General features: G+C 45.8%; 1 protein-coding gene across 1 annotated transcript in view; it reads left to right on the top strand.

Annotated features, from left to right (window-relative positions):
- KSR2 (kinase suppressor of ras 2) overlaps positions 1 to 26,804 on the top strand; it is a 494,911-nt gene that overhangs the window by 367,021 nt on the left and 101,086 nt on the right. Inside the window, exons 6-7 of the mRNA XM_025402906.1 lie at positions 15,818 to 15,887; positions 18,998 to 19,081. Coding sequence (XP_025258691.1) covers positions 15,818 to 15,887; positions 18,998 to 19,081 — 154 coding nt within the window. The remainder of the gene's footprint in view (positions 1 to 15,817; positions 15,888 to 18,997; positions 19,082 to 26,804) is intronic.

The following is a 26,804-nucleotide window of genomic DNA, read 5'->3' as shown; positions in this document are numbered from 1 at the left end:
ACTGGTACAACCACTATGGAAAACAGTATGGAGATTCCTTAAAGAACTGTAAGTAGAGCTACCATTCAATCCAGCAATCCCACTACAGAAGTCATTATATGAAAAAGATACTTGCACATGCATGTTTATAGCAGCACAATTCACAATTGCAAAAATATAGAACCAATCCAAATGCCCATCAATCAATTAGTGGATAAAGAAAATGTGGTATATATATATATACCATGGAATACTACTCAGCCATAAAAAGAAACGAAATCATGGTATTTGCAGAAACCTGGATGGAGTCGGAGATCATTATTCTGAGTGAAGTAACTCAGGAATGGAAAACCAAATATTGTATCTTCTCACTTATGAGTGGGATCTAAGCTATGGGGATGCAAAGGCATAAGAATGATATAATGGACTTTGGGGACCCAGAGGGAAGGGTGAGAGGGGGCTGAGGGATAAAAGACTACACATTGGGTGCAGTGTCCACTGCTCGGGTGATAGATGCACCAAAATCTAGAAATCACCAGTAAAGAACTTATCCATGAAACCAAAAACCACCTGTCCCCCAAAATCTATTGAAATAAAATTAAAAAAGAGAAACTTCCCACTCCTCCTTGTGTTGAGAAAGTTACTGAACTTCTCTGATCTGCAGTTTTCTCTCCTGTGTAGTGGGAGATAGTCCTGAACTCTCAGGTTGCTGTGAGGATCCTGGACATAGAACGCCAGGCGTGGAATAGGAGCTTGATAAATAAATGTCCAGTTATGCCTGTTATTTGAAAAAGTTGGGAAGTATTAGGTTGGTGCAAAAGTAATATTAGGTTGATGCAAAGGTAACTGGTGAATATTTAATACATGGCTACATTGGTTTCCCATTGCTGCTGCAACAAATTTTCATAAAATCTGTGGCTGAAAACAACACAAACATATTTCTTAATCATTCCGGAGGTCATAATTCCAAAACAAGTCTTGTGGGGCTGAAATCAGGGCATTGGCAGGGCCGCTTCCTTGTAGAGGCTCTCGGGAAGAATAAGCCTCTACATCTTTCCCATCTTTCAGAGGCAGCGCTCCTTCCTTGGCTCATGGTTTTGCCTCACATTTTCTCCCTTCCTCCCTGTTGTGGTCACATCACCGTCTTCTTCCTTTGATCCTCTTGCCTCTTTTTCATAAGGATCCTTATAATTACATCTTGGGCTCACCTGGATAATCCAGAAGGATTCCCCATAACAAGATCTTTTATTTAATCACATCTTCAAAGTCCCTTTTGCCATATAAAGTATTATGTTGGTGCAAAAGTAATTGCGATTTTTTTTTGCCATTACTTTCGCACGAACCTAATAACAGTCACTGATTCCAGTGATTAGCACCTGCAATCTTTGGCGGGGCTGGGCATTATTCAGTCTACCACAGTGACTAAAGTCATTAGCCACTCTATAAATAAACTCCTCAGGTCACCAAGGAAGAAGGATTGGCTTTGGCCCAAGAATTCAGCTGTCTCTTGTTTGAGACATCTGCTGCATACCACTATTACATTGATGATGTTTTCCATGCCCTTGTACAGGAGATACGTAGGAAAGAAAAAGGAGGCAGTACTGGCTGTGGAGAAAAATGTCTAAGTGCAAAAACGGTGTATGGAAGAGGCTAAAATCACCATTCCAGAAAAAGAAAGATTCAGTAACTTGAAAGGAAGATGTGAAATGTTTAACTGCGAACCACGGTGCTTTATCAAAGCAATAGTGAGCCTGGTGCTTGCTCTTCCTCCTGTTATGACCCTTATTTTAGCAGTAACTGATTAGTGGGACATGCCTACTAGGAGATTTTAATGATGTGGTCTTTAAAGTATTGTTTCTTAGTTAATTATGATTCATAAACCCAGTGGAGCATTGTCTACTTTTAAATTGCCACATTAGAATTTGATCTACCAAGCTTTGGGGTTCTGTTGTGCTGATGTTAATTAATTAATGTAAATTTGTTTATACCCAGGAGAATATGTAAAATAAATAAATACGTAAATAAATAAATAAATGACTCGTTTGTAGGAGACCCAATAGTGAAAAGGCCCTGACACTGTTTCGCTACAAGGTGATGTCTGGGTAGGTGTTCGTTGGTGCATTATGGCAGGTGGGAAGTGGCAGACACTACCCATTGATTGTCAGAGTGAGATGCTTGGTGATATGATTTGACTGTGTCCCCACCCAAATCTCATCTTGAATTGTAGCTTCCATAATTCCCATGTGTCATGGGAGGGACCTGGGGAGAGGTGATTGAATCATGGGGCAGGTCATTCCCTTGCTGTTCTCATGATAGTGAATAAGAATCATGAGATCTGATGGTTTTATAAAGAGGAGTTCCCCTACACACGTTCTGTCTTGCCTGCTGCCATGTAAGACATGCCTTTCGCCTTCTGCTATGATTGTGAGGCCTCCCCAGCCGTATGGAACTGTGAGTCCATCAAACTTCTTTTTCTGTGTAAATTACCCAGTCTCAGGTATGTCTTTATTAGCAGCATGAGAACAGAGGGAAGGGGAGGGGAGGGGAGGGCAGGGAAAAGGAAGGAAAGAAGGAAGGAAGGAAGGAAGGAAGGCAGGAAGGGAGGCAGGGAGGGAGGGAGGAAGGAAGAGGGGGAGGGAGGGAGGGAGGGAGGGGGAATGAAGGAGGGAAGGAAGGAAGGAAGGGAGGAAGGGAGGGAGGGAGGGGGGAATGAAGGAAGGAAGGAAGGAAGGAAGGGTAACTGGAGAAGCTCCAGGGGCTCAAATGATGTGTCAGCCCTTCCTTCCCGTGTCTTTGCCTGAACCAATCACCGTGGTCAGAATGCTGTGGCCTTACCAAGCCTTGGTCAAACACTCTCTTTTGAGACTGGAAGGGACTCAGCCTGCTGTGGGACATTGGAATGGTAGTTTCCCAGTGGAAAATCAGGCTGCTGCTACTTTCTTCAGAAGTAACTGATAGGAGGGACAGGCCTACTAGGAGATTTTAATGAGGTGGTCTTCAAAGTATTGTCCCTGAGTTAATTATGATGTATTAACCCAGTGGAGCACTGTCTGCACATTAGAATTTGATCTAGCAATGTTTAGGGCTCTGTGGCACTGGTGTGAATTAATTAGTATAAATTTGTTTATACCCAGAAGAATATGTAAAGTAAATAAGTAAATAAATAAATAAACAAACTCCTTTGTAGGAGACTCAGTAGCGAAAAGGCCCTGTCACTGTGTTGGGCTATAAGGTGACATCTAGGTAGGTGTTTTGAAGAAAGAGGAATGGGATCTGAGCTTGTGCATATGTCCAGAGCCAAAGAGCTCTGCCTCTGGATGGGCTGGAAGGGTCAGGCTCTGCCTCCCCTTTCATGGTGACTGAGCCTGTTTTTAGATCTGTCCATGCATTTAATGGATTGTATCAGGCTATTGGAGATCTAGGTCCCTTCCTGTCTTTCTAGGCAGGGATTTCCAGTTAGGCACTATTGACATTTGGAGCTGGACAATGTTTTGTTGGAGGAAGCTATTCTGTTCGTGTGTAGCATCCCTGGTCTCTACCCAGTAGATACCAGTAAGACTCCTCCCCGTCAAGTTGTGACAACCAAAAATGTCAGCACATATTGCCAAATGTCCCCTAGGGGTCAACAGGGCTTATAATTGAGAGCTGTTTCTCTAGATTAACTTTGTTTATTTGTCAGGAGTTGGGCTGGTTTAACTCTTGTTAGCGGGGAATCCCTTCTTTATCGCCAAGTTCTTGGGGGTATGGGGACTCTTTGTATCCTCCCTCTACTGATAACACCTCTCACTGATAAACCATAGCCCTATTGCCAGAGGTATCCTGCCTCAGAGGTCTCACTTTCAGGGATGCAATCAGTACCTGTCACAACCCTGTCGCCTCAGCAGGCTTCCTGGCCTCACTTGGGGATGCTTCAGAAAGATTGGCTTTGGAATATGGACACCCAGTCTTGAACTTGTATATTATTTATCATGAGACTGTCCCCACCATGTCTGCAAACTACAGACAGTGTGACATCTCTTCAGATGGCACTTTAAGTCTCAGAAAACTGAGAGAGAGAGACAGTCTATTGCCTGAAGTTCAGAGCCCCATGATGCCTGGTGTCTTGGGTTTCTGAAAGCCTGGCTGGGGTCTTTGGCAGCAAGCTTATCTGGTCTGTCCCCAAGCAGTCCATCCAGGCAGTAAATTCCACAGAATGGTTCTGTAGGGGGAACTTCTCAGCAGCCCTTTGTTCTGTGGACAATTAACTTCCACTGAACATTAACTAGAGAGTGGCTACATAATGAGAAACATCATATTTCCATCAGGGGAGAATTTCAGCTCAGACAACTCCGAATGGCTCTGATTTAAGATCCATAAACTCAGTTCAAGGCGATAAATATGTAAGTAATTGATGATGTAGTGTGTGAGGAACTTAAGACCCATCCATCACACCCAGGCAGGCAAGGGCTGTGGACACGCTCTGAGAACAGGATGATAGAAGGGGAATAAATGGTAAGAAGGACCTAGACAGTTCTGTCCCCTGCATAACTCACCGCAGCTTCTCTCTACGGTCATGGCTTCCTTCCCAAAAGAGCCTTTTCCCATATTTGGTCTTCTCCAGCCAGGAAGAGAGACAACTAAGAAAAGCTAAAAGCAAGCAGCTGAATTGCTCTAGGGGCCATCCGCCTCTTAATGCATACGTACTATTGCCAGGTACCTGCTTCATTTCCCAGTGTCTGATCCTCAGGTAAACCCTGCAGGATGGATTTCATTGCCCCCATTTTACAGAGGAGGAGATGCACAGAGGGAAAGAGTCAGATGACAGGACACACAAGCACAGAGCTAGAATTCTGACTCAGGCCTGCATCTGTAAATTAATTCCATTTTGCCCGTTCCAACTCAGGCAAATGAGGGGGTTTGCATCCCCTCATTTGCCTGGATTTGGGAACATGCAATCCACAAACAAGTCTTCACCAGTTTCTGGGTCTAAATGTCAAGCCCAACTTGCAGATTCCAGGCTGTGGTCTGCGTGTCTCCCATCTTCCCCTGCCCCACACCTGTCAAGCTACTGCTGTTTCTGTTGGTTTATTTCAATGTGAGGCCATTTACAATGGAAATTGATGGAGCATAGGGCTGGCTGTTATTCTCCCTTCACAGGGACATTTGCGGTGATGGCAGTGTGGGTCCTCTGTCAACTCTTGTTTTGTCCTCATTTAAGCCTGAGTCAGGCAGGGGAAGCCAACTTCTTTCAATTAGCATTTTCCTTTGGGTCAAGGAGACAGTCCTGTATATATGTGGGTTGAGATGGCTCTGCACTGCTAGCCAGGCCCCATGCTTCTCCAGGTCTCCAAGCTGCCTCTGCACATGATCAGGGCTGCTCTCCTCTTTCCAGACCATAGCAGTAAAATTATATCAAGGGGAAATTTGAAGGGAAAGTTTGGGGGTGGGGCCAGGAGAGGGAAGAAAGATAAGTTTTCAAACATGTCTCATCTTTAGATTCAAATGAAGATTGATAATTTATGACACTCCCCTCTCTGATCCATGGGATGGTGTCTTGTGCCTCACCCCCGATTGGCTACCAGTGTCCCCACGCCCCTTGCATGCCTACCTGACCTACTGTTACCATCTTGGATTCTTCATCCATCATCAACACAAGGAAGATCATTACTCCTGTGGCATCCAGGTCTCCCATTGTTTGGTTACAAGGTTAAAAATCCCTGATGCACTCTAATAAATTCAGCAGTGAGCACATTATGAAACTGTAATGAAATGCCTCAGCCATCTTTTCTTTCTTTACTGGCAATGAAACTTAATTGAGGCCATCTGAGAAAGGCTGAAATAAATCACAGGTGATGACTCTAGGATCCACATTTCTCATTGGGAGAGGGAGGGATGTTATCACTGTCCACACATTTGATTTAGGGCAAATTAAGGGGATCCCAGCTTGACGGTTACCTGCCAGGACTCAGACATGAGGTGGTGGTGGTCTTTTCAAAAAGGGGGAAGCGGACCCGGCATAGTGGCTCATGCCTGTGATCCCAGCACTTTGGGAGGATCACCTGAGGTCAGGAGTTAAAGACCAGCCTGGCCATTGTGGTGAAACCCCGTCTCTACTAAAAATACAAAAATTAGCCGGGCATGGTGGTGGGCACCTGTAATCCCAGCTACTTAGGAGGCTGAGGCAGGAGAATCACTTGAACCTAGGAGGGGGAGGTTGCAGTGAGTGGAGATTGCTCCATTGCACTCCAGCCTGGGTGAAAGAGTGAGACTCCGTCTAAAAAAAAAAAAAAAAAAGTTGGGGGGAAAGTGATTCTGAGGGTGAATATGTGAATATTAGAATAAATACATTCGTATATCCTCACTAGATCCTGAAGGTGTTTCTAGTTTAGTATAACCCTTTTTTTTTTTTTTTTTTTTTTTGAGACAGAATCTCACTCTATTGCCCAGGCTGGAGTCCAGTGGCACAATCACAGCTCACTCCAACCTCCACCTCCTGAGTTCCAGCAATTCTCATGCCTCAGCCTCCCAAGTAGTTGGGATTACAGGCGTGAGCCACCATGCCCAGCTAACTTTTGTATTCCTTTTTTAGTAGAGATGGAGTTTTGCCATGTTGGCGAGGCTGGTCTTAAACTCCTGACCTCAAGAGATCCGCCCACCTCTGCCTCCCAAAGTGCTGGGATTATAGACGTGAGCCACTACACCATTTTTTTTTTTTTTTCTGAGACGGAGTCTGGCTCTGTCGCCCGGGCTGGAGTGCAGTGGCCGGATCTCAGCTCACTGCAAGCTCCGCCCCCCGGGTTTACGCCATTCTCCTGCCTCAGCCTCCCGAGTAGCTGGGACTACAGGCGCCCGCCGCCTCGCCCGGCTAGTTTTTTGTATTTTTTAGTAGAGACGGGGTTTCACCATGTTCGCCAGGATGGTCTCGATCTCCTGACCTCGTGATCCGCCCATCTCGGCCTCCCAAAGTGCTGGGATTACAGGCTTGAGCCACCGCGCCCGGCCCATTTTTTTTTTTTTAACCAGGGGTGGGACCAGGTGGAATGGGTGATGGAAGAGAGTGGTGATGACAACTTTCCTGTGATGTCATCCCTCACATCGTCTCCAGTGTCCTACCTCTAGCCCCCACATACCAGCCCTTCATCTGCTTTGCTGCCGTTAGTGCAGTGCCCTCACCACTCACCGGTCCTACCAATATCAGCTGCTACCTGGAGACACTCCTAGCAGGGCATCTCCTATCTCTATCTCATCCGTGACCACCACCATCGCCTCCAGTTGTAACTTAGAGAGAAGACTCCCCCAGGTCTCAGCTGTGTCATGGTGCTTTAGCAGATGCATGAGGCATTTCTTCCTCTACTGCATGGGATCAGCATATTCCTTCCCCTGGAGAAAGACTCCTTCAGGTCTTCTCTCTGCTTTGATAGAGTGACAACTAGAAAATCAAATTATTTAATCCAGACAGAAGCAGTGAGAGGAGAGAGTTAATTTTTCTTTTCCTCTGCCACCATGAGTTGACCCAGATTTCAGAAGTTGCATATAGAGACATTGCTCCCTCATGGATTATTCTACCGAGAGACAGTGAGGGGTTGAAAGAACACAGCGTTGGGCTATCATCTTGACTGGGCTGCTTGCAAGTCCTCTTTGTCTGACTCTTCTCTTCTGCAAAATGGGGATCAAAACAACACACGTCACAGGGTGCTAGGATTAAGTGGGCAGTGGGGTGACACCAAGTAGTTTAATGTATTTTGGCTTGGAGACTACAGACCGTTTGTCTAAGGATTCCTACCATGTAAGTGGCAGAAGGGGATCCTGAACCCTGGTCTTCTGGCTCCATAGAAAAAAATCTTTCTGCTGATTAGCCAAGAAAATGAGTTTCACAGCTCTAAATCAGGACTTGGCACTCATTTTCTTTAAAGGGCCAGGTAATAAATATTTTTTTGTTTGGTGGACCATACTGTCTCTGTTAGAACTACTACTGCTGTCATAGACAATATGTCAATGAGTGGGTGTGGCTGTGTGCCAATCGAACTTTATAAAATTAGACAGTGAGTTGAATTTGGCCTGAGGGTCAAGTTTGCCAACTCTGGCCCTAAGTCATAGTTCGTACAGAGATTTGTCATTTTCTAACTGATGTGTTAAATTCAAGAGGCAGAGTGATGATGACAATGACAAAAACAGTAATAACAATACTATATCAGACACTCAGTGGATCACTGTTCCAATTATATCACCCCACTTTATCCTCCTACCAATCTTATGAGGGAGATACAATGACCTCTTTTTTATAGGAGAAACCGAGTCTCAGAAAAGTAAGAGTACCAAGATCCCATAGTTTGTAAGTGGCAGAGCTGGTGTTTGTCACAGGTGTGCTCACGTCAAAGTCCCATGCTCTCTCTCCCACACTTCACTGGGCAAGTTGATTGCCCTTGAGGCCCTTCCTGTTCAGAAATATGCTACTCTGTCTCCAGAGGAGGTCCACACTCAGGGTCTTGTCTCTAACTTAAACTCCACACATGCATGGATTGCTGTGATCCTAATATTTGCATTCCTGCAATGGACAGGAACTGAGGCCATAGTCTCAATAGCTTAGCCGTTGCCCATTGTTTTGTCTCAATGTCATGGGAGCCCCAGGAAACTTCTGTGAAATCCCTGTATATGATCCCTTCCATCAAGAATCCTTGCTCACCCCTAGCATCTCTTATCGCTGTCAGTCTCCTCTGCCTTATTTCTTCCCCAATGACATGAAACCAAAGCCACCCTGGTCTATGCACTCACCAGTGCCAAGGGGTTCCATGGAAGCCTCCATAGCCATCAAGGGTCCCAGATGATGATGTTTGGATCTTGGGAGATGAGTGTCACTGTTTCAGGGAGAAAATTATGTCCAACACCATGAAGAAATGCAATTTGGCCCTGAAGCATCATGGAGCTGTAACCTTTAGAAACTGCACATAATTAAAATACTTTCAGATCTGATATATTTGAGCTGCATATTAAAGCAAATAGAGTTATCCTCTGCTATGTGAATGATATCATGAGCAGCTTTAATCTAGGATTGGTTGGCACCTTGGATAAATCAGTGGGATTTTAGCTGGTGACTGGCCTGTGACTCCAAAGAAAAGTTTAATGGTCTAAGTTTTATTAGTTTCAGTTACCTTTAGGCTCAATGAATTTGCTAGTTGATTTGAATGCAGCACCTCTGCTGAGTTCTCACTCAGTCTGTCATGTCCCTGGGCTGGAAGTTTAAGGGCAGTTTGGAACTTCCAGTTCCTTTGTGTTACTTCTGAGGATGAGCTCTTGGGTTCAGACCTGAGCGTTAGCACCTAAAAGGGAATTATGGAGACTAAGTGAAATAATACATCTAAATCACATAATCTAGGTCCCGCTGTGTAGTAGGTGCTTAATAAAAGTTAGCTATTATGTTTAATAATATTATGTGCTCAGAGGTCTTTATCTCCATGGAAACATTTAGGGTAGAGTAGCTCCTTATTTATCCAACAGGGTTGAGAGATTCAAAGACTGCAATAAACTATTTCTTGTAGTCCTTTTCAACTCTAGACTGGCATGGCTTTTAAGATAATTTTTACGTTTATCTCAGAAGGGGACATGGTATGGAGCTGGATAGAAGGCTTTAATTTTATAGGAAACTGGGTTCAACTCTGGAGTTCACGATATTTGGTGAACTTTAGCTATATGACTTTGAACAATTTAGTTATCCTTACTTTCCTTATCTATAAACTGGGGATACAAACTCATAAGACTGTGTGGATTAAATGAAGACATAGCTGCAAGATACATATAATAAATATGTCTGAGCATTGCTCTCATGCTCAGAATACAGAATACTCTTTGTGCATTATCCTACTTAGTCTTCAAACAACACAATGAGGTACAGTGGGCACTGTTATTTACTCACAGTTTTTGCCTGATGACATTGAAGCTCATGGGGTTGTCACTTGCCCAAAGACACTCAGCAGGTCACATCCCACATCTACCTCAATTTGCCATCTGTGAAATAGTTATAATGTGTACTTTCTTCCCTACCACACTGAATATTTTGAGGATAAATCAGTTCAGATTTGCTCTGAGTCTGATAAAGTTATCTCTAAGATCTCCCAGGGCCACGTAAGTTTCTCATTAACCAGAAAAACACCAGTTTCAGCCAGGACTTGACTATCAGTCTATTCATTTGTTCGTCCTTCATCTGTCCATTAAACACACATTTAATATTCTTTGAGCAGATCCTGAGCTAGACACTTGGGGATACAGTGACAGATGAGACCCAGGCCCAAACCCCAAAATCTCCCAGCCTAGTGTCATTTGTCCCCATAGCAGACAAATTACAAACAATAATTTTTTAAAATTGGCTTTGCTTTCTTCCTGTGGCTATCTCTTTATCCTCCCCTGCTTGGGTTTAAGAATGCAAATCCCATGAAAATTTCTTCAGAAACTCTCCTCTAAGGTCAGTCTATGCCACGGCATAGTAAATATACTCTGTTAGCTTCTGAAAAATAATACAGGCTGTGGGGCCAATGAGTACACCCCCTTTGCTTTTCCCGGGGACACTGAGGAGTGATGGGATGTGGATTTTTTATGAGGGGCTGTGGGTGGGATCATGACAGCTCTGGTGGGAAAGGCCTGGGTTGGGAGAATGACCTTGCGAAGGAATGATCTTGTCAGGGTTAGGGCTGTAGCGCTGGACCTGGGTAGGGGTTGGGGTGATGGAGCATTGATGCGGGGATAGTGAGGTGGGGAGGCCCTCCCTGTTTTTTCCAGTTACAGCCTGGCAGGCTATTTCCCCTCGACCGCCAGAGGGAGCTCTTAAATCCATACTGCCCAGCACAGCGTCCTCCTTCCATTCTAACGCACATCAGGGTTTCCGTTGCCGTAAAACAACCCCAACGTCGGTACTGTTTCATTTTCCTCATGGACTCTTATTTCTTGGCTCATTTACTTTCTGTACTTTCCCCCTGTAGACTCTAAGCTCAAAAAACATGGTTATCCTGTTCACCATATCCCCTTGAAACCATGCCTGGAACAAGGTAGGTGCTGTGTCAGTTTCCCATGGCTGCTGTGACAAACGGCCACCAACTCAGTGACTGAAAACAACACAGATTTATTATCTTACAGTTCTGGAGGTCAGAAGTCCGAAATGGATGCCAATGGGATTAAGATCAGGGTGTTGGCAGAGCTGGTTCCTTCTGGAAGCTCTAGGGGAAGAATCCATTCTCGCCTTTTCTAGCTCTGTGCCTTGGCTGGTGTCCCACCTCCTCCTTCAGAATCAGCAGTTGCATCACTCTGACCTCGGCTTTCATTGTCACGTCCCCTTCTCTGACCTCTGACTCTCACCCTCCTCCCTCCGTCTTATACGGGCCTATGGTGACATCGGGTCCACCCGTGTAATCCAGGGTAACCTCTCCATCTCAAGATAATTAACTTGGTCACATCTTCAGCATCTCTTTTTGCTGGATAAGATAACATAGTCCCAGGTTCCAGGGATTAGGACGTGATCATCTTTTGGGTGGGACAGTAGCATTATGCTATTACATCACCTCCCAGGCCTCCTTGGTCCTTCCCAGACAGAGGTAGATAGGAGGCCTTGGCAGTATAGGATGGGTTAAGCAGGGTGTTGGAGGGAGGTCTGGACTAAAAGCGTCCAGTTTGTTTCTGTCTGCAGTTTAAATCTCAACTCAGTCACTTATCAGCTCTAGACAATTGCATATTGCTTCTAAGCCTCAATATTCCCATCTGTGAAAGGGAGATGAAATTCACAGCCACGGCTCAATTAAAAATCCCCATTCTGGCATTTACTTGCATTTACTTTGGGCAGTCAGGATAACTTTTTAATTTCCTTGTTGAAATAGCACTAATGATCATGGCTGATATGCTACGTGTGTGTATACTCTGTAGTGTTTGTATTAATGGGATAATATAGGTCAAGGGTCTGGTCTCGAACTCCTGACCTCAGGTGATCCTCCCACCTTGGCCTCCCAAAGTATTGTGATTACAGGTGTGAGTCACCGCACCCAGCCGTATTTTTCTTATATCTTATTTTCTTCTTTCTTCTCCTCCTCTTCCTTTCCTTCATTGTCACCCATTTTTCCCTGTATCTCTGTGTATATCCTCACGTATTTTTCCCGTGCCTAGCTCATCCGTCAGGGAGCTTTCAAATTCACCAGGTCAGAGACTGATTTTTCATCAAGCAGCTCTGTGCGGTGTGGATGCTTTGTTAATGTTGGTTTCTTCTGTTGGGCCTTCTGTTTGTCTCTCTGACTGCTAAGGTGATTCCAAAGACCAGGGCTCCTGGCTTTTCCCTCTTCTGTGCAAAGCCCCTTCTGGGCAGATGCATTTCTCAGAAGACATCAATAGCTAGACCTGTGCAAGGGGAGAAGAAACTTCCCTCCTTCCGCCTCTTTCTTTCTGTGCACTAGAAATGAAAATATCTACGGAGAAATGTCTATTATTCTACTCCTGAGACCGTAGGCACCAGGGATGCACAAAATTCTGCCTCTGTGTCTGCATGACTTGTTATCAGAAAATTAGAGAAGAAAAGAAGCTTTTGTTCAGCTATGGAGACATCTTAATAGGTGCTTTGATTGTTAAACAGAAGTTTCTGTTTTGGTTTAATTGCTGTAAATGTTGTTTGTCTTCTCTGCTATGATAAGCCCTGGATTTTCATATATTTTTTCCCCTTCCCTTTCAACAGTTTTCCGTTGCTTTAAGGCTTGCATTGGCAAGTTTAATAAAATCCAAATGAAGAAAGCAAAGAAAGGATCTCAAAGTTCAAATCTTCACGCCCACGTAGGAAGCCGCGTGGAGGTTATTATTGCATGAGACTAATGATGCTGCAGCCACTTAATGTAATTGACAGAATTCACCCCTTCAACCAGATATTGGGAAATGAGACCAAACTACTAAACTTAATTACATCTAGTTTTTGAAAAGGAGCTATAATTGAGAATAACTGAATATTAGGCTGTGAACCTAATAGTGAGATGTGCTTATAATAAAAGAGGATTTGTTCTCTGCTGAGTTGAGCCTCAGAAGCACCACCTGGGGGATTTTTGGTGGAGGGGTGGGGGTAGTAAGGGAAGAAGCTGGCTAGAGAAACAGAGAAACATCTAGATCAGGAATTCTCTACCTTGGTGCTATTGACATTTTGGGCTGTTTAATTCTTTATAATGGGAGTCTGCCCTGTGCATTATAAGATGTTAAACAGTATCCCTGCTGTCTCTCCACCAAATGCTGGTCACACACACACACACATATACACATACACACACACACAGAGTGTGAAAACCAAAAATGTCCCCAGACATTGCCAGATATCCCCTAGGGGGAAAAAGCACTCGTCTGGTTGAGAACTGGGGTGCAGGGGCTCCTGGAAGACTTTCAAACAATTGCAGAGTTCCTCATTGAGCATCTGCAGGTACCTGACTGTGTGGCCTTTAGCAAGTCACTGCATTTCTCTGAGATCCTTTTGTCTTCCTTTGCACAATGGGAATAATGATAGCCTGACCGCACAGAGGAATAGCTTCCAGGTATAACATGCATAGCATAATGCCTAGCACCTATTGAGTAATCAGTAAACTCAGAGTTTTTATTATAATAATCTTGGATTCAGCAAACGTGTATTAAGTACTTTGCTTCAGGCACTATGCTTTGAGATGATGGTGGAAAGATGAGATGTGGTTCCTGCTCTTGCAGAGGTGGAAAATGTAGGCGGACCTGTTGGTACAATCTTATTCTTCACTCGTGGCAGACATTGCTAATCAATTTCAGTGCCCTTTCCTGTTGAGCCTCAGAATCCATTTTAACACACTTCTTTGGGCAGCCACTACTAGTGGCGCCTGAAATGAAACCCATTTAGCACTCCTAGTTTTGTAGATTTCCTGGTGAGGACGCTGACCCTTCCTCTCCAGCGCAGTCCACCCACCCCTGGCACTGAAGAAAGCACCTTAGGGAGTTAATGGTGGACTCCCTCCTCCCACATCTGACTTCAGTCCCCAAAAGGGATAGGAATAGAAAAATGCTCTCTTAAAAATTTTTTTTTTCCTCTTATCTTTTCTATTTCCCTCAGAAATGGAAACAAGTAGTAAAATGGGCTTGAGGTTGATGACATTTAGTTTTTACTTAAACTAAAGGAATCCCACAGGCTATAATTCTGATTGATACATCATGCTCTTTCCCTCCTAGGTTTTCTCTGCCCTTTGAAGCTTGGGAAATCATTAGCTCTCTCATAAAGGATCCCAGCTTTACAAGGGCAGAACTGGGATTTCTGGAAACAGCTTTCAGATGGCTGTGGACGGTGTCATTAGACAGAATAGAGGAGCAAGTAGGTTGGGGGTTAAATGCTCTGTGATAGGTTCTGACATGCCCGGCTCCCCGAAGAGAGTGCCACTCCATAACAATTGCTGTGAAAAATGAGGCATGCATTTGCAGCTCCAGACACAGGGAGCTGGCTCCATCCATCTGGCCTGAGAAATGAGAACTGGCGTGTAGGGTCAGGCACTTGCTGCTTCTCTCCCTGTCTGGTGGAGATTCCACAGGCAACACTGGTTACTTGTTGCCATTGTTTTACAGCTCTCTGGGGCCTACAGGCTCTGCCAGAAGGATGGTGTGGGCAATGGGGAGTAGGGCGGAGGTGGGACCTGGTGCACAGGGTCTGTGGGAGAACCAGAACTCAGTCTGTAATGGAGTGATAGTACAGTTCGTTGAGATTTAGCCTAAGGGATGAAAGAAAAGACCAGATGGGGACAGGCATCTCATCTGAAGTTTGATTTTGTTTTGTTTCTTCCTCATTCCCATTCATCATGCATCCACCCACCCACCCACCTGTCTATCCACTCACCTATCCGTATTTCCATTCACCCGTCCATCCATCCATCCATCCATCCATCCATCCATGCATCCATCCATCCATCCATCCACCCATCCATCCATCCATCCATCCATCCATCCACCCACCCACCCATCTATCCATCTATTCATCCATCCACCCACTTACCCACCCACTTATCCATCCATTCATCCACTCACCCACCCACCTATCCATCCATCCATCCACTCACCCACCTGCCTATCCATCCATCCTATCCATCCCACCCATCTATTCACTCATCCATCCACCTACTTACTCTTGCATAACTTTAGGTGGTGCATGGTTGGACATTATTAAAATAATTATCTATAATGTACAGAAATTGATATGGCTTTCCACATAGGGTTTGCTTTTAAAATAAGTGTATTTAGCCAAAAATATTGGAGTCAGCCTAAAATGTTAAATAAATAACTTGGCAGTTGTATAGAGGCATGGCAGAAATGAGAAAAGCATCACGTGCCTGGCTGTCACTGGGAATCCACTGCACTCTAACTTTCATGCAAAGGCATATGTTCATTTCAGTTTCCTTGAACCCGAAATCACAGCTGCTGTGCAGCCTCTAAGGTATATGACCTAGAGCAAGCGACTTCCCCTCTCCAAGCCTTAGTTTTTTCTTCTGTAAGGTGAAGATGCTAGCAACCCCTATTCTTGGGGTCGTTTGGAGAATGTAGCAAGCTAAGGCATGTGAATCACTTAGCACATGCCTGGCACACACCAAGCACTCCGTAAATGGAAGTGATGCTTGCTTTTATTCATTCCACAGCTGGCTTCATTTAAGGCATCCCCTGGCAGCCCTGCCCAGGGACCTTGCGTGAGTTGAGGTGACAAGCTAAACCAGTGTTCCACTTGGCTTTGGTTTAGCAAGTGATGGCAACTGGTGTCCTTCCTGAGGGTGACGAGCCCCCCCTTTTCCTTCCAGGGCTTGCCAGAGCCTACCCCAGTCTCTGACCCTTTGTGTAACAGGCTGTTCTCTTTTCTCTTTAGACACACTGTCTGTGCCACGTTGGTCCCCGCAGATCCCTCGCAGAGATCTCGGCAACTCCATCAAGCACAGGTAGGCTGGATTCCTGTGTGCACTGGTGCCTACTTCACAGCCCTGTGAGGGGTGGGGGCTCTGGCCCCTGCACTGGGGTGAGAGAAGGCTGGGCTATTGAACTCCAGCACCTACATCTCCATGTCCCTTTCTCCTCTGCTAGGCTAAACTTTAAAGTGGCAACCAGGGGACTGAGACATCTGCTTCTTACTAATCTGACCCTTATAAAATTAGCACATAGCAGTTAAAAGCCAGGGCTTTGGAGTCAGACTGACCCGTGTTCCAATCCCAGCTCGTATAGCTTTGCAACCTTGGAAGTTACTTAACCTTTCTGAGGCTCAATTTTTTCCTTAGATAATTCTGCCTACCTATAGGGTGACTGTACAGATTAAATGAGATAATATATGTAAAGTGCTTAGCACAGGGCCTGGCACATAACAAACACTTAATAAACAGTATCATTCTTAAGATTAATGCTTTATGTCCTAATTTTTGATCTCCTCACCCAGAATACACAAGATTGCAGGTGTCCATTCTCTGGTGTGGTGGAGGTCGGTCCAGAGCTCTAGCCCTGCTGGGTGCATGGAACAGGTGGTCCTCTCCAAGGCTATACCTGCCCTTTTGGGGAGGGGGGTTTGCATATACCAGGCATCCCTTATAAGAAGTCCTTTAACTCCCTGAATTTAGCGTTCCCCACTTCGCCTTGGTAGTTCCAGTCTCCTCACAAACTTAGCAGGGTGAGTGGGGCAAGTGTGCTCATGGCCATTGGACAGATAGGCAAACTGAGGCCCTGGGAGATTAAGCGATAGGTCGAAAAGCTAATTAGCCTCAGTACTTTGTGTTCTTTTGACACCCTGCTGGGTTTTCCTAGCACCAGGGCCTCTGTGAACTCACTGGGGGACCCGTTCACTCATTCATGGATTCTTTCCACTTGTATTTACAGAGTTTCTGTGCCACAGTTACAGCCCTGACCAAGACATAAGGCCTGTTCCCTTGGGGAGCTTGTGCTCTAGGGGAGGGTCAGATAGTTAACAGACCACGACAGTATGGAGAGATCAGGGTGACATGGTAGGGTGATAGCAGGGCCAGATGCATCACCATAGCTGGGGCCATGGCGGAGATGAGCATTCTCGTGATGGGGACTCACGGAATGGCATCTCGTCAACAGTTTTTGAAAGAAGTGTGTTGACAGGATAGTTGTTAAGACTGAAATGAGAAAACTTTGGAGGAAGCAGTGAGAAGTGTGTGATAGACACGTCAATGGTCAGGCCTTGAGCTGCAGAGAGAAGGGCATCAAAGACGAGGGCTTTTCTTTGTATTTTCCTCCTCACTGCTCTCTGGCTCTGCTCCACCCCTGGATTGGCCACGCCCCTTGATCGACCATGCTCCCTGGACTGGCCCTGCCCCTGGCTCATCCCCAGTTTTGAATTGGCTACGCCCCTGGCTCAGCCACGCCCTTGGCTCGGCCACACCCCTGGGTCAGCCACTCCTCTGGCTCAGCTCGGCTCCTGGATTGGCCATGCCCCTGGCTCAGCCCCACCCCTTAGATCGCCCAGCCCCCAGGCTCTCTGGTAGCTTCCCTAAGATTCAAAAGCTGATGCCCAGAGGAGGGAGACAACCTGTTAATTGTAGGAATGTCTTCCCAGAGGAGCTGAGACTTGGGATGACCTACTACTCTTCAGTCTCTCCCTGTGTTTCTCCCTGGGCTTAATGCCAGGAGGTAGAGAGAACTGGACTCACCCCAGCCTCGGTGAAGAAATGAAATTAAAATCCCATCTGCTGCCATCCAAGTCACTTCAGCCAGAGCTGGGGAAGAGGCAGAGCTGATCCCAAGCACAAGAGAGGGCTGGAAAGGAGAAAAAACTGTCACCCACTGCTTCTGACGCCTGCCCGCCATTCCTGTGTGGCTGGCTGATGAGTGAAATACATGTTCCTTCACCGCCATTCCCCAGAGCTGCCAAATTCTGCAAAACAGAGTCTGCTAAACTCACTGGCTCTGCTGAAGGGAAAGAAAGGGGCTTGACCAACTCACAAATCCAAAACCAGAGAGGGAGAGTTTTCTTGGCAGTAAGCGTCTTTGCTCAGAATATTGCTATTTGCTTAGATTTGGAGGCTTTGGGCTGTGGCTTATTTTGTTTGGAGAGTGACTGACCCAAATCAGGCAAAACGGTCCAACAGAGGGATGCAACCTTTCCCTCGAAATTATCCGACTCCAAGTTATATAATCACTTCCGATTTCCCTTTTGACACTCTGAGGCAGTGGAGATTAGATACAACTCCTGCTGACGGTGACACACATTGAAAATTAAAATTAACTGTGACCTGGCAACCTTCAGTACTTTTCTTGGGCCCAGTCCTGCCGCTGCCTCATATCTCTTGGGGAAGAAAGCACCCTGGCAATATCGAGGGGAGATGTGCCCGGGGAGTTAATCGAATGCACCTCTGCTCCAGTTGGTTTATAGCTGTGCACGGGAGACCTCCAAACTGCCCATGTTTGCAGCAAGTGGATGGGGTTGGAGAGCAAGGTGAGCTGATGGTCTGAAATGGCTTTCACTTTCAAAGACTCTTCTCTGCCACTGAAGTTTGGGTTCTCAGGTCTTTCGGGAGGGGAGGGCTCCCTTTGATACTCCCCAGGTGGTGTGACCAGCAACTGATGGGAGATGGTTCAGCGGGTCCCCCAGGAGGCTCCACCTTGCTTTGTAGCTTTCTGCAGGCAGTTCCAGCCCTATCCATTGCTCTGTCCCAGAACTGACCTTGGCATATAGTAGGCCACCAGGCAATATTTGTTGAACAAATGAATGACCCTTATGAATGTTCAAGGTAATAGTATAGTCACAACCCAATTTACTGAGTGCTTACTATGTACCAGGCACTGCACGGAGACCTTGACATGCCTGACTGACCTCATTTAATCTCCCCAGTAACCTACGAGGTCAATACTGTTATTATCTGGAGTTTACAGATGGGGAAACAGAGGTTCCAGTGGTTTAAGCAACTTGATTAAGTCACACAGCTTGGAAGAAACAGGACTGGAATCCAGGGTTCGTGTGCTTGCTCTTCAAGTGCTTCATCCCTCTACAGATAGGTCAGTTGCCGTTTCCTTAACCTTGAACATTTTCTCTTTTCCACAGGTTTTCCACCAAGTACTGGATGTCTCAGACATGCACAGTCTGTGGGAAAGGGATGCTTTTTGGCCTCAAGTGTAAAAACTGCAAGTAAGTGACTGTGCCCTGCGGTGACTTTTTCCAGCACCCAGTGTCAGCTAGAACTATGCAGGTCACTGAAACAGCCTTTGGGAGTTTGATTTCTTCACTCTTGTTTGCTTTGTTTTTAAGAAATAGATTTGAAATGCACCTCTACTTTCGGTAGGGGGTCAAGGGAGGGCAATTCTGAATAAGAACCAGAGCTGATGGAAGATGCTGGAAATGCCTAATGCTGTGTGCTGAGGCACAGTGGTACTTCTCATTTTCATAGCATCTAAGGCCAGGGGTTGGCACACTTTCTCAAGTTGACCAGATAGCAAATATTTTAGGCTTTGCAGACCATAAGCAGCCGTAAACAATACAGAAACAGTCTTGACAGCTTCATTTATTCCAATAAAACTTTATTTGCAAAAACAGACTACAGGCTGGCTGTGGCCCCCAGCTGTAATTTGCTGATCCTGAGTTAGAATTTGCCAAATCCTTTTCTCTCTCTGTCTTTTTTTTTTTTTGAGATGGAGTCTTGCTCTGTCATCCAGGGTGGAGGGCAGTGGTGTGATCTTGGCTCACTGCAACCTGCGCCTCCCGGGTTCAACCAATTCTCCTGCCTCAGTCTCCTGAGTAGCTGGGACTACAGGCCTGTGCCACCATGTTGGCTTTTTTTTTTTTTTTTTTTTTGTAATTTTAGTAGAGACAGGGTTTTACCATGTTGGCCAGGCTGCTCTTGAACTCCTGACCTCAAGTGATCCTCCCTCGTCAGGCTCCCAAAGTGTTGGGATTGCAGGCGGGAGCCACCGCGCCTGGCTCCCAAGTCTGTCTCTGCTTTTTCTTTCTCCTCATGGTACCTTTTTGAACCAGCATTGTAATTCTCCCCATTTTACAGATGTGAAGGCTGAGTCTAGCAATGAAAAGTCACTGTGAAGAAGTGACAGTCAGGACCTGAACCCAGATCCCTAACTCCTTTTCTGCTCACTTTCTGTAGTATCATGTTGGTCTGGAATTTTAATGAGAAAGCCAGACCACCCAAGCTCTGCCTCCCCCAGCTTCCTTTCTCTTCCTCACCCCCATTCAAGGTCATGGCTGGCAAAAGGTAGGGAGGAAGAAGAAGACTGAGACACTAGATATGGGCTCTGGTTTCAAATCCTGGCGCTGCCACTTGGCAGCTGCCTGACCTTGGGCAAGTCACTTCACATTTCTGTCCCTAGTATTTTCATCTGTGTGAAAGGAATAATAATTGATATGGTTTGGCTGTGTCACCACCAAAATCTCATCTTGAATGGTAGCTCCCACAATTCCCACATGTTATGGGAGGGACTCGGTGGGAGATAATTGAATCACTGGGGCGGTTTCCCCCGTACTATCCTTGTGGCATGAATAAGTCTCATGGGATCTGATGGTTTTATAAGGGGAAACCCCTTTTGCTTCTTTTTTCTCATTCTCTCTTGCCACTGCCATGTAAGAAGTGCCTTTTGCCTTCCACCATGATTGTGAGGCCTCCCTGGCCACATGGAACTGTGAGTCCATTCAACCTCTTTTTCTTTATAAATTACCTAGTCATGGGTACGTCTTTATCAGCAGCATAAAAACAGACTAATATAATTATCATGCCTGCCTTGGGTGGCAATGAGCTTTTGATAACTCAGCACACTTGAGGACATAACACAGTGCCTGGCTTAGTCCAGTCCTTTGTAAGAAATTGCAATGCTTTGCTCTTGGGCCTCAATCTTTCCCTCTCTCTCCTTCTGTAAACACGTATTACATACCCCTTCAGGTCCAACATTACAAAATAGTCAGTAACAGTCAACTTTATGTAATAATTACAAATGAACGTGCATCTGTTTGCTTTATAGAAGTCATTTAGTTTAAAAGATTCTGAGAATTCCTCTTTCTGCTCTAGGCTTGCTCTTCCTTGTCTAGTCCAGGCAGAGGCCTCTCATTTAGGCCCTTTCAGGCCTCCCCACATCCCTGCCCCAAGATAAAAGTGAGATAGTGGCAAGGGCAAGCTCTCACTCTGCCCACTTTGCCCCACCCCTGTCCGTACCCTCCACCTGGCAGTCTCACCTGAGTAATGAAGATAAGGTTGAGCATCCTTTCCTCCCCTCCTCGTGGGGAGCCTTAAGCCCCATAGTATAAAGGGAAGCACAGGCCAGATGCAGAGTCTTATGCCTGTAACTCCAGCACTTTGGGAGGCTGAGGCAGGAGGATCAGTTGAGCCCAAGAGTTTGAGACCAGCTTTGGCAACATAGTGAGACCCCCATCCACACACACACACACACACACACACACACACACACACAAAATTAGTCAGGCATGATGGTACATGCCTGTTGTCCTAGCCACTCTGGAGGCTGAGGCAGGAAGATTACTTGAGGACAGGAGTTCAAGACCAGCCTGGGCAACAGAACTAGACCCTGTCTCTACAAAATAAATTAAGGTAAAAAATTAGCCAGGAGTGATGGCACATATTTGTGGTCCTAGCTACTTGGGAGGCTGAGGCAGGAGGATCACTTGAGCCTAGGAGCTTGAGGTTGCAATGAGCTGGGATTGCACCACTGCACTCTAGACTAGGCAACAGAGAAAGACCCTGTCTCAAAAAAAAAAAAAAAAAAAAAAAAAAAAAAAAAAATTTAAGGGGAAGCAGGGGCAATAATGACCAAGCATTAGTACTTCAAGGCCACCTTCCTTGCCTTGGTCCTCTGTGAACCTAGGCTCTCAGTGGTCTTTCTGACAACAAAAGGCATAAGGCTAGGCCTTTAAGTCTGGCCCCCGGGCTGGCTGATTTTCTCCGTATACCAGCAGCTCTGAAGACCCGTCTCATCTGTATCTAGTCCTACCACATTCCGAGGAGGTGATGGCAACTCTTACATCCTCATACCTGCCGTGTGGAGGCTTTGAAGTCAGGTAATTAGGTGACAGGAATGCAGCTGGGGTAACGAGGCCGAACACTTCCCAGGCCGTTTTCAGTTCCAGCACTAGACGCAGAACTCAGAAGTAGCCTTTGCTAGTGCTCTCTGGTCTAAAAATCCTGAGCAAAGCCTTAGACCCTGCCAAGGGTTGGGAGAGGAGGTTGTGGGAAGGATAGGGATGGGATCGGGGGGCAGGCTGCAAGAACACAGACTTGGAAAGCAGTCAGAGCTGAGTTTGGGTCCCAGCTCCATTACTAAACTCTTGCATGAGCTTAAGCAGAGGTGTGCCATCATGGGGCTCAGCGTTTCTCTCTACAACGCAAGTGTGACATTAATGCCCACCACAGGGCTGTTGGAAGGAGTCAATGAAATGTCCATGCTCCAGATTGCAATGTTTTATCACATTCTTCCCTATTCCATCTTGTGCGAAAATGACTCCTGGCATATAAGAGGCAAAATTCAAAACCAAAATTTCAAAACATGAAGATCTGACATGCTTCAGGAGTTTTGACATAGTGCTTGCAGAAACTACAACAGAATTGAGAGCAATCTCCAGTACATAATTATGAGCATGCATTGCTAATATCACCAGTTGAAGTTGAGACGTGTTCTATAATAAATTCCTGCAGTTTTTGCATTAGTTATAGTGAGGATAGAGGGTTACTTGTATGTGTTTTCAAAGATTCGCAGAATTTTGGGTGCACTTATGAGCTGATAGAAGGGTTGGATGAGGGATAGAAATGGGAGATGTACAGACCCCATGTCAAGGAGTTTAGAGGAGACACACCTATGGAAATTGAATGTCAATAAAATGAGAGTGTACACATAAAGAGCGGTGACAGGTGACATTTCAGAGAGGTGACACCAAGGATGAGGAGGCAGCTTCTTGTAGAAAATGAGCAGAACCATTTGTTCACTTATTCAACTAATACTTTTTGGGCACCTGCTATAGACTGCACAATTGTTGGCACTGGGGAAACGACAGTGAATAAAAGAGACAAAATCCTTCCCTAGTTTCTATGCTGGGGCATGGGCAGGAGTTGGGCAGACAGTAAACAAAGTAAATTAGTAAATTAGGTCATATGATAAGATGTTGCAAAATGCTAAGAAGATGGACAAAGCAGAGAAGGGTCAGGATGGGGGCTGCAACTTCAATTAAAGTGTTCAAGGATGGTCTCATACCTGAGTGAGAACTTTGCAAAAATAGTAGTGTGTGATCTGGGTCATTTCCTGTCCTCTGAAAGCCCCTCCAGAAGCCTGGGTTTGAACCTTCCCTGAAGGGAATGATTTTTTTTTTTTTTTTTCACCCAGAGCAAATCCAGTTCTGTTACTGCCAGAAACTCCCTGGGTGACAGGGATTGGATTGGCCTCATGCTATTCTGCACATGGTCCCTGGACCAGCACCATGAGCGTCACCTGGCACCTGGCTGGAAATGCACATTCTCGGGGCCCACTCCAGACCTGCCAAATCAGAATTTGCATTTAAGATGGTCCTTGATATGGTTTGGCTGTGTCCCCACCCAAATCTCATCTTGAATTGTAGCTCCCATAATTCCCACGTGTTGTGGGAGGGACCCAGAGGGAGATAATTGAATCATGGGGGCCGTTTCCCACATACTGTTCTTGTGGTAGTGAATAAGTCTCAAGAGATCTGATGCTTTTATAAGGGGAAACACCTTTCGCTTGACTTTCATTCTCTCTTGTCGCCACCTTTGGGCTTCCACCATGATTGTGAGGCCTCCCCAGCCACATGGAACTATGACTCCCTTAAACCTCTTTTTCTTTATAAATTACCCAGTCTCAGGTACATCTTTATCAGCAGCACGAAAGCAGGCTAATACAGTCCTGGTGATTCTTTTGCACATTAACGTTTGAGAAACACTACTCTAGGTGATCGCCAAATTTCTTTCCTGAGCTACTTTTCATTTTCTAGATGATGGTTCTCAAACTTGAGTGTGCACAAGAATCCCCTGGAGGGTTTATTTAACAAACAGCTTTCTGGGCTCCACTTCTAGACTCTCAGGTTCAATACCTCTGGGGTGGACTCCCAGAATGTCTATTTCTATCAAGTTCCCAGGCCACACTGAGGCTGCTGGCCCTCGGACCCCAGTTTGCAAACCACCGCTCTACATTAGAAGTACTAGCTTAAAAAACAAATTCAAACTGTATTGTCCAGCTGGGCATTTTATAATGCAAGATGTTTGTGTAAGTCTTTGCTGATGGTGTTTCAGGCTCTTCTGTTCTTACATGCTTTAACTGCACTCTATAGATAGGAATCTTTTTCATCATCATCTGCCCAGCAAATTCATCCATTGGTATGACGAGCCTAAAAGATAATGTGTGATTAGGAGGCAGGCATGGTGGCTCACGCGTGTAGTCCCAGAACTTTGGGAGGCTGAGGCAGGCAGATCATTTGAGGTCAGGAGTTCGAAACCAGCCTGGCCAACATGGTGAAACCCCGTCTCCACTAAAACTGCAAAAAATTAGCCCAGTTTGGTGGTGGGTGCCTGTAATCCCAGCTACTCGGGAGGCTGAGGCAGGAGAATCACTTGAACGTAGGAGGTGGAGGTTGCAGTGAGCCGAGATTGCACTACTGCACTCCAGCCTGGGTGACAAAGTGAGACCCTATCTCAAAAAAAAAAAAAAAAAAGAAAAGAAAAGAAAAAAGATAACGTGTGATTAGGAACACAGGCTGTAGGTCAGACATGCCTGTATTTGAACCCTGACTCTGCTGCCAGCTGGTTGTGCGGCCCCTTGGAGCCTCAGGTTTTTTTTTTTTGTAGAATGGGGATAATAATATCCACCTTACTAGACTGCTTAACAACAACAACGACAACAAAACAAGGTAATTGTTCAATGACATGTTCATCCTAGTACCCAGTCCAGTAGAAGTATTTAATTAATGTAGCTAATGCTATATTACTAACTTTATGAATTAACTTTGGGGTACCCCTCCACCCAGGAAGCCAGCAACATCTCCTTCATGTCTAACCCCCTTCCCTCCTGCTCCGATTTCATGCCCACTTCCTCCGGAATTATCATTAGCTGTCTTGTTGGCATTCTGAATAGCGAGATTAATGAACTAATAGGAAATTAAGACTCAGAAAGCAATTTGCAGTTATCTAAATTGAGGCGTTTTCATCTAATAGGTTCGTGAGAGCGGAATGGAGTTTAGCTCTGAGAGTAGAATGTCAGCACAATTCACATATTGTCTGATAACTGGATTCAGCTGGCAGAAGTTTGCTTTTGCAGTAAGATGCTGATGGGTTTCCCAGCCTTCAATCACGTGTTACCTGCATTCTTCCCCCTTCTCGGGGTCCTTCCACAAGTTTCTGCAGAGCTGGGATCTGGTTCCTTGGAAGCCTCTCTACTGCTATCTGCATTTCTTGCAGGAAAATGCACAACGTGATTTGGGTGACACCTGCTCTAGAAAACGAGAGTTTGAACGGAGATGCTTTTTTTTTTTTTTTTTTTCATGGGCTGGAGTGTGGAAGAGAGGGGAGCACCTTCCAGAACCACAAGTGGATAAGTAGCATTTTAGCTGTCTCTGATGCTTGTTTTAGCTACCCATTTTCTCTTCTCAGATTATGTTTTGGTTCTGGTTAGTTCAGCCATCTCTGAGCGTGTGGGGATTCTCTGCTGCCACTCGGAGTATAAGGGTGAAGAAGACACACTTGTCCTGGAGATGCTCACAGTTACTATCAGTTCTCAAGGTGTGCCCTGGCCCCACCTATCTCGGGATCAAGGTGCAAGCTTAACATTGCAGCTTCCAGAGCTCCTCTGCAGATTTCCTGGACCAGGCTGTGAGCATAAGGCCTAGAAATGTGCATTTTACTAAGCCTCCCAGATAATTCGTATTTGTATTTAAGTGTGGAAGTGCTGCGGTGCCGCGTCAAGGTCGGGCGGATGCAGTAATGCACAAGTTGCTCTCCTGGAAGACCTTGAAGCTACATCTTGAAGGAAGAGGAGTTAGCCAGGTGAAGCAGTCAGGGCGCTCTGGGCCGAGGAAACAGACTGAGCAAAAGCTTGGACCGGGACGTTAAAGGCCTTGAGCATATTTTGCAATTGTTTGTACCAGGCAGGGACTGGGGGAGAGTGGAGATAGATTCTGCTTTGCAGCCACAGGACTGAGCCTGGCTTGTTTGGGCCAGCTATTGCCATGATTCAGGCTGCTGCTACCTGATGCTCCAGGCAGGGGACAGGAAGGGGGTGGGAAGCATTGCTTAGTGCCCATCCAGACCCACTCCTGGAAAAGCAGTCTTGGACTTAGGCTCTCATTATCGCAAGAGTGGGTTGTTTGCCAAGTACAGGGCCATGGGGAGGAGCATGCTGGTGTCAAGATCACCCTTCCTGTGGGTGGCAGAGTGAGGAACGCACACTAGGAGTTGCGATATTCTCTGAGTCATCTGCTCTCAGGGCCTTAGATTCGAAGGGTCTGATCAACTAAGGGATTTCAGAGTACTTCATAGATGCTGGAGGCTTATTCTTCCCTAGGACCAAGGAGCACTCCTCCTCTGCTTTGAAGACAGGATGTGATTATAAACTCAGCGGCCAGTGGTCATAGTCTTACCTCACCCACTTCCGTCTTGTGCTCAGATCAGATTTCCAGTGATCTCTTTGACCAGCCGCTGCTACAGAGGCTGCAGCAAATGGCTAGTACCTTGCAGCTGCCTCCCCCAGGTACCTGGGACTGAGCCCCTCCCCCTTCCCCAGGTAGTTCAGAGACAGTGACTACCTTTTTCAGGGCTGCAAAATCCCAGCCTCCTTACCTTGAGACAAATAGATTTTTTTTTTTTTTGAGACGGAGTCTTGCTCTGTTGCCCAGGCTGGAG

Source organism: Theropithecus gelada, chromosome 11 (assembly GCF_003255815.1).
Source record: "Theropithecus gelada isolate Dixy chromosome 11, Tgel_1.0, whole genome shotgun sequence".
In the NCBI taxonomy this organism is placed as follows: domain Eukaryota; kingdom Metazoa; phylum Chordata; class Mammalia; order Primates; family Cercopithecidae; genus Theropithecus; species Theropithecus gelada.
This window is presented reverse-complemented; position numbering and strand designations above follow the sequence as displayed.